Source organism: Falco peregrinus, chromosome 1 (genome assembly GCF_023634155.1).
Source record: "Falco peregrinus isolate bFalPer1 chromosome 1, bFalPer1.pri, whole genome shotgun sequence".
Lineage (NCBI taxonomy): Eukaryota > Metazoa > Chordata > Aves > Falconiformes > Falconidae > Falco > Falco peregrinus.
In genome coordinates, this window is record NC_073721.1 from 101377348 (window position 1) to 101385018 (window position 7671).

General features: G+C 39.6%; 1 protein-coding gene across 3 annotated transcripts in view; it reads left to right on the forward strand.

Moving 5' to 3' along the window:
* Positions 1-7373, forward strand: part of NUDT14 (nudix hydrolase 14) — a 63236-nt gene extending 55863 nt beyond the window's left edge. For all 3 annotated transcript variants that reach the window (XM_055803943.1, XM_027780957.2, XM_027780956.2), the window contains exon 5: positions 5456-7373. In XM_055803943.1, coding sequence (XP_055659918.1) covers positions 5456-5696 — 241 coding nt within the window. In that variant the 3' untranslated portion in view covers positions 5697-7373. The remainder of the gene's footprint in view (positions 1-5455) is intronic.
* The last annotated feature ends 298 nt before the right edge of the window (positions 7374-7671 follow it).

Consider the following 7671-nt stretch of genomic DNA (forward strand, 5'->3'; position numbering starts at 1 on the left):
AATAAGATACTGTTGCCCACTTGTGATAAAACAACGTGTATGTATCTTTATGCTTACGCACTTAGATATGACAAGTGAAAAGTCTCATTTTGTGAGCTCTAGTTCATGTGCTAAGTATTTTCTTGTGCACTTAATAAAAGGGAAGAGCTAAACAAAGGCTTTGTGATAGCTGCTATTGCCATGTTTCAAAAACAGGTTGGAGTAACAATCTGTCTCTTGTGTTTTTCCTGGTCTAAGAAGGAAGTAGATAGAAAATACTCTAGTTACAGCTTCATTCTGCCAGCCAGTCCCACCCCTGGGCAGGAGGTGAGGAGAAGCACTTTGCAGTCATTCTGCAGTCCTTCAGCTTCTCCACTGTGTTGTAGACTACAAGTGTGTTGCCTGTAGCTTTGAGAGCCATAGCATGATTTAATCACCGTGTTTGAGTGTTTTATTTAAAGTGAAATACGAAAATGCAGCATACAGTCTTGTTCTGATGTGTTAAACTTGCATTTAAATTACTGTTGTGATGAAAACCATACCACTTTTGTATCCTTACTTTGACATGCTTACATTCTTAGACTTGCTGTTGTCAAAGATAATGGAGATTTCTAACTGTCTGTGAAGGAGTGGTAGAAGTTTAGTGCTCACAGTTTGGTTCTAAAAATCTATCTCTGTTGAAGCGACAGGGTTTGTGAGCCTAAGCCCTAAAGATTTGACAAAGGGTATTTGTCAGCCATGTAGCTGTTAATTGAAACAAGTAAAGAGATGAGGAAAACAGAACTGTGTTGTGTATAGATCATTTGCATTTGTCCCACAATGGTAAATAAGAGTCAAGCACAGTAGAGACACATCCAAATACATCTGGAACAATCAGCTAGGTCAAGCCAGGCTTAGTAGGTCTGGGTCAGTATGAGCTGTGACCTGCCTGGTCTGGGCAACACAGTGCTAAACCCATGGAGTGAGGCTGAAGCCCAAAGTCTCACCGTGGGTGAGTGCTGTGAGTTTCAGACCCTGCCTGCCCTCCCCCAAACCAAGCCTCTCTTGTTCTGGGAAGGCACCTTGATCAGGAAGGTGGTTTTCCCAGGGTGAAACTCATCACTTGCAGTTCGGGTGTGCTGACCCCTGTGATTTCCACAGATGCAAAGCTAATGAATATAGCTGTAATCTGTTAATAGGTGACTCATTTCAGACCATGGCAAAAGCGTTTTATTTGTAATGTGAAATACTAGGGCAAAGAAAAGCATATGTTACGGACTTGGGATAGTGGAAGAAGGTAGCAGAAAAAAAGGAATGTAACCATAATTAAAGGCACATCGATATTCCTTAAACAGCATGCTCAGAAAGTGAAAGTGTGCAAAAGCCCAGGAAGTTTCTAGTGACAGGTAAGTGTGAAAGCGTACTGAAAACATAGTAGCTGCCTGTTGCCAGTCAGACCCACCTTCTCCCTCTCTGCTGTCTTCCTCCTCTGGCCCCAGTACCCACAAGCACTGAAATATATCCACATTTTCCAAGGGTATGTGTTAAAACACTTCATTACTTCAATAAGTTGGAAGCTCAGGACAGCTTCAAAGAAACAAACCTGCTAACTTCAAATTTCTATAAAAATCAAAGGTACTAAAGACAAGCAAAATGTCGATTGCATTGATTTTTGGACAATTTTCTAAAGACAGGCAGGATACATTAGTATCTAAGAGCCTGGAAATGTTGTGAAAGACAGACAGCAGTAAGCAGTATTGGAGAATATTTAATTTAGTAAAGGACATTCCGTGTGGATCCATGCAAAAATGACCAGCTGGCAGAGTAAGCATTTAGAGGAAGAAATATCAAATTTAAAAAAGGTAAGAAATATGCCTTTTTAATTAGTTATATTTCTTTATCTTTCAACTTCTGTCTGAAACCACTGAAATGGACATTTAGTTAGACAATAGATAAAAGCGGTAATATGTTTATAAACAATGTCATGTAATAGTCTACAAAGTCACCCATCTAAATAGTAAGGGGATCGTAAGTAGTCTTAGAAATATTTAGGTTGCTGGTTTAGGGGGGGGAAGAGTAGAATCGAATAACGTGAGTATTAATACCAGCACACTCTGATTTTATTTATAGCTCATTTGGAAGTTTTTATTAGTTTTTAATGAATAACTCATGGCAAAATGGCACCAGAGAAAGATAAGTTAGGTAATTAAATAAGAAAAAATGAACATGTGGGTCTGTCCTCCTTTAAATATATATTGTTGCAAATTATTTTATTGGTTTCTGTGCCAAATTATATGCCAGTATACATGAAGAAATGCCATAAGTTTGGGCTTCATAATAAAGGAAAGACATTGATGCTCTGTGCTTTCATCTTTTAAAGTATATTCAGGCTAGTAGCCACTTTTGATGTATTTAGTTCATAAGAAGAGAAACACTGCTTTAATAGAAATGTCATATGAGTAAATACAATGAAATAACAGCATATTGAAATCACTCCGTGCAGTTTGAGCTGCATTGGCAAGAAACTGAATCTTGCAGTGTAGCACCTTGGGAAGGAATATTCCTTTATATTAAAAAAAAAAAAAAAAAAAAAAGGTGTGGAAAATGAACTCCTGTGATGTCCACAGCTGCAGCTATTTCATATGTAGATGGTCACAGGTGGTATATAAGGAGATTATGCTGTAAATAAATAATCAAGCCAGACTGTTCTTATAGAAGGGCTCCTTAAATAAGATTCTGTTTTTCTAGATAGCATTTACATAGTATCAAGTGGTCATGGGTGTACTCAATTTAGGATAATTTTCATTCTGCAGGTGGGGCACCCCAGATGAAGCTCAGACTTGACACTTAACCAGGAATAGCAGAACATTAAATGTATAACACATAGTCCCGTGTTTTTTTCTGCCTGTGGAGACTAGCAAGCTGTATTCATTGTCTTGCAAATTTTACAGTATAAATTCACATGTGTTTTTTATTCTTATTATCTCTTACCAGAACCCAGTCTCTGAACCCTGGGCTTCCTATGTTTGTTTAATTACTAAAAATGCAATTCTTGCAGAAACAACTGAAGAATGAGTAACCACTGTATGGAGAGAAAAACAGATCTGGATCTCTGGCTGATTTAAAAAAAAAAAAAATCCTTTCTGCCACCTCAGACAAGAAAAGAAGGAAAAGAGAAAACAAAAAATGAACAATCTACTATTCCATCACAAATATGTTCTCTCAGTGAGGCTCCTTCCAGTGGACGTAGCTATGACAGTGAGGAGCGGGTGGGTAGCACATGGGTCAGTGGTCAGTGACAGATGCCAAGGTGACTCACTTTTTTTTTAAGCTGAGGGAGACTGCTCAGTGGATGATTAGAGCTTAAATAGCCAGGCGTGGTGGACTGTGAAATAGATCTGTTTGCTCTTAATCAGTATTTCATTTGCAGTGTTGCTTTTTAACATTATATATTATTGCTTGTTAATACCAAGAAAAATATATTGTCTTTTAACACAAAGGGCATCTAGTGAAGTGTGCCTTCATCCTCACGGCAGAAAAGGCGCTGGTTGAGAGCACATTAACCTTAAAAATGGCATTCCAACTTCTGCGAGCTTGTTGCTGATAGCAGCTTGATGAAAACTGGCCCTTACCTTCACAATGAGATGAGAATGATTCAGCTGGCACGGTGGGCCCAGCGTGCGACTCCCGCTGCTTTCAGACTGCGTTAGTGTTGTGCTGTCTGCTGGCTGGAGCCTCGCTTGAGGTGAGGTGAGCGGCAGCACGGCCAGCAAACGGCATTACCCTTCCTGGCAGCTCCCTTTCGGAGAAGGAAAAAGGGAGTTTGGCACAAGGAGTCCCGAGAAGACTTTGATCTGGTGCCAGTGGCACCTACAGTCTGTGGATGATTGTCAGCCCTGGGTGGCTCTTTTATTGGCAGACCATCTCTGGTGGTCATCAAACACTGTACAAATACCAAGGACAGTGGCTGCAGAAAAGAGGTCCTTAGGGGGAATAAATATTGAACCAGATTGACTGAGGAAGGAGGTCATGTGCTTTGGTGAAAGTGGAAGAGAAAATGGAAAACCATTAGTCTGGCATCTTCCTGTGTGCTAGTAGGTCCCATTTTCTTGGTTAAAATGGGTCTTAAAAAAAACTACTGACACTGAAATAAAGTGGTGAGCCCAGAATGAAAGGAATCCTGTAGCAGCATTCACAGCTCCTGGAAGTGCTGAAGATGGTTAAGTTTCTCTTCTTAGACATACAGGAATGATCCTGGAGGAGTAAAACATCTTGTCCAACGTTACAGAATGTATTAGAAGTAATTTTAGGAAAGAATTTGCAGGTCTGCTCCCTATTCTGTGTTTAAAAAAAAGTGTATATTCATGTAAGAAACCAATTTCAATAATCACTATTTATTCTCCAAACAAAATAATTACCAGTGTTCTTAGAAAATTGAGAGACAAATGATTAATTCCTGCTATAGGGTGTGATGTATGCTGGATTAACTGAAAGATTTAGTTGACTAATGGTTGGGTAAGTACGGATATACACTCTTAAGACCATAACACTGCTACAAACCTTAGAATCCTCTGCATGTATAATAATAATACAGAAGCTAATTTTTCAGCTTGCCCTAGTGCCTCATTCATAGTTGCAGTGAACTTTGGATCCAGATTCAATGTAAAAAGTTGCTTGTAATCATGTGGAAGGAGGAAGCTGTGATTACGATGTGAATATTTTCTTGGAAGGACTAAATGAGTGGATTATGTACTTATCCCTTATTTAATAATACCTAAATGAAATAGTCCTAAGGAAACAGGGGATTAACAAATAAGAAGTACAACACACAGCAAGCGGTCTAGCTGAAGAAAGACTGCATAATCTAAAATATCCTCAACTAAATCCACTGTAGCAAATTTAGCAGGGAGACTGAATTACTTCAGATAGATGCGTGCTTACAGTGGTCCATCCATTTGGGTCAAGGCTGAAGTTCAGGAGGGATAGAGAAAGACTCTCAGGCTGCCTTTCTGTTATTGTACCCATCTACTCCATGAGCAGAGGACTCCAGCTGTGTATGGGCATAATCTTCTTAAGAGTAAAAAATCTAAATATTTGTGTAAAAACAAGCAAACAAATGTGGCATGATAGCATACAGATACACTGAGGAGTTTCATTCTGTTGTTTGTAAATCTCTACAAATCATCACGCACTCCAGTTCTCACCAAGGTCAGCTGAAAAAACTTCTGTTTACTTCAGTATACATAGAACAACAGTCCCCCAATTCAAAACTTTTTTTTTTCTCCCAAACTAACATCTTTCCAAAGTTGCAGCACATATTTGAAGACAAATCCATTTCATAAGCAATTGTATTTAAAGTGTTGGTATTTCTGCATGAAAGTTGCCATCGATTTCTCTGTTAACTTAGTGACACAGGTTAAGGACCCAGGTTTCCATTCTTAGTTCCTACCTGCCGCCTTTTTATCTAAAACAGAGTTTCTCCTCTGCTTTTTTCCAGGTCTGGAGTTGGTGTCACAGGTTCTAGGCAGACGTTATTTTATGCAGAAGTAACAGACCAGATGAGAACTGGTGAAGGAGGTGGCCAGCCTGAAGAAGGAGAGCTGATTGAAGTTGTAGAAATACCTTTAGAAGACTCAATGAAGTTTGCTTATGATGAGACTCTCCCAAAGACAATGGGTGTTATCTTCAGCTTCATGTGGTTCCAAAACAACATAGCACCCAAGCTACCAAAAAAATAAAATCAAAGTACCACGGTTTTAAGAAAAGCTTGCCTGCTCGTTCTGTGGATACAGAAAATTGCAAACCTTCCTGCCTTGATCGACTCAACTTTTCACAGAGCAAATCTTTCTTGAAATAAATCTGGAAGTAAAGTCTGAATTAAAATCCTGACCTAATTTCCATCATTAGCAAAACACTTACTGGCTTCACAGGGGCCAGGATTTGCCCCTGAGAGGCAAATGTTGATTTCTGCACAAAGGCTAAGTAAATGTGTCCACTTGTCTCTTTTCATGGCACTGCTCTACCACTATTTTGAAGAGTTGCTCAAGACCTCAGTGCAGCTGCCAGACGAGCCTGTCACTGTGGTCTGTATGTGCTGGCAGCTGTGTGTTCTCTGTGGATTCTGATATTTGGGGGGTGGGAAGGCAGCAAACCTTAATAGTCACAGATATCCTAACTATGTTCCTGGGTTCTGCACAGCTTTCAGGGAGCAGCTTTCTCTGTGGTGCGCAGCTCCTGTACAGAGAACACGTTTGCATTTCTGAACATGCAGACCTTTATTTCATAAGCAAACCTGTCTGAAAACCCTTCTGCTAATGTGTCATTTTGACAATAGACCAGCTGTAAGATTATGTGCTTCTGTTTGTTCCCACTATAATGCTGAGCAGCAGTGATGGTGATAGAGGGATGAATGATGGGGGCTTCTACTGGAACACATGCTTCTTTGTTTGTTTTATGGGTAATACTTGATTAATTAGATCAAACTTTGTCCTCTGGAGTGGGACTTGAGGGGCTGAATTCTTTTAATTTGACTCTGAGGTGACTAATAGAAGTGATTTCTCTGAGGTGTTCTGTGGTCTGTTTCCTTATCACCCAAGTGGGAAAAATGGGACTTACCCCTCAAATAACACTCCCTGCAATCTAATGATTGGAAGTGCTTTATTGAGATTCTATCATCATTTGTGCATTTTCCATTGAAGCCTGTGCAACCTGCACAGACGTACTGAGCAACACAATTTGATTTAATAAAGTGGTCTAATTAGAACTTCCATTACTTGTTCTGTCTGCATACTTTAGATGTGGACTGTTTGTCATGTGAAACTGTTAAAAGCATGAATGACAGAGAATCAAGCCTGGCAATTTAATTACACACTGGTTTATGTTATTTACTGTCTTAATTAACATGCCTACATTATATGTGCTTCTAGGCTTACTAAGGTGCTAAGTATGTTTGGAAGATGAGGACTGCGAATGTGCAGACTTTCATATAGCAACTGGAATAAATGCAGTACAGATGCCTGATGGTATCCAGTGGCTGACTTAAAATCACTGCATATCTAAAGAGGTGTATAAATAAATACTTTTTTTTAAAAAGGCTTTTAGAACTGGTACTTCCTACTGTTGGAGGGAAAAGGTCTTGGAAAGCCACCGGAGAAAGAACAGCCTTCGTCTGCAGGGGTCGGACACCTTTTGTGAAAGTTCAAACCCATTTACGTTGGACTGTGCCTGGTCTGGGGTGAGTCAAGGGCTGAGTTATGAAAAGCAAATTAATTCTGTCTGTCTGTTGTATATACATTGGAAGGTAGTTTAGGGTGGGGTCCCCACTGCTCTGCATCTTTATGGTGACTAGTGCAATGTGTCCTGATTGCTGCTAAGGCCTTTATGAACTATTATAATAAATTATGTCTTTTATTCCAGGCTGTAGTTGCCAAAGCATCTATTTGATTCCATCAAATTATTACACAGTAGCTTGTTAATCTCTTTAGTGTCAAACTAGTAAGTCTGCGTGTATACGTGTCAAAAACCTTTTTTGCTGTATAATGTAGTAATTCGGGAGAATAAACCAGTGTAGTGGAGGGGGGTCAAAGCGTGAAACTTTAAAAAGCATCATTTATGTATTTATACTGTTTGCCCCAGAATTACAAACGGCCAAAACTCCACTTCTAATGAGGCTCCTTGTGTGATGCTGAGAGCTTTTCCCCCGTCAGACATTCC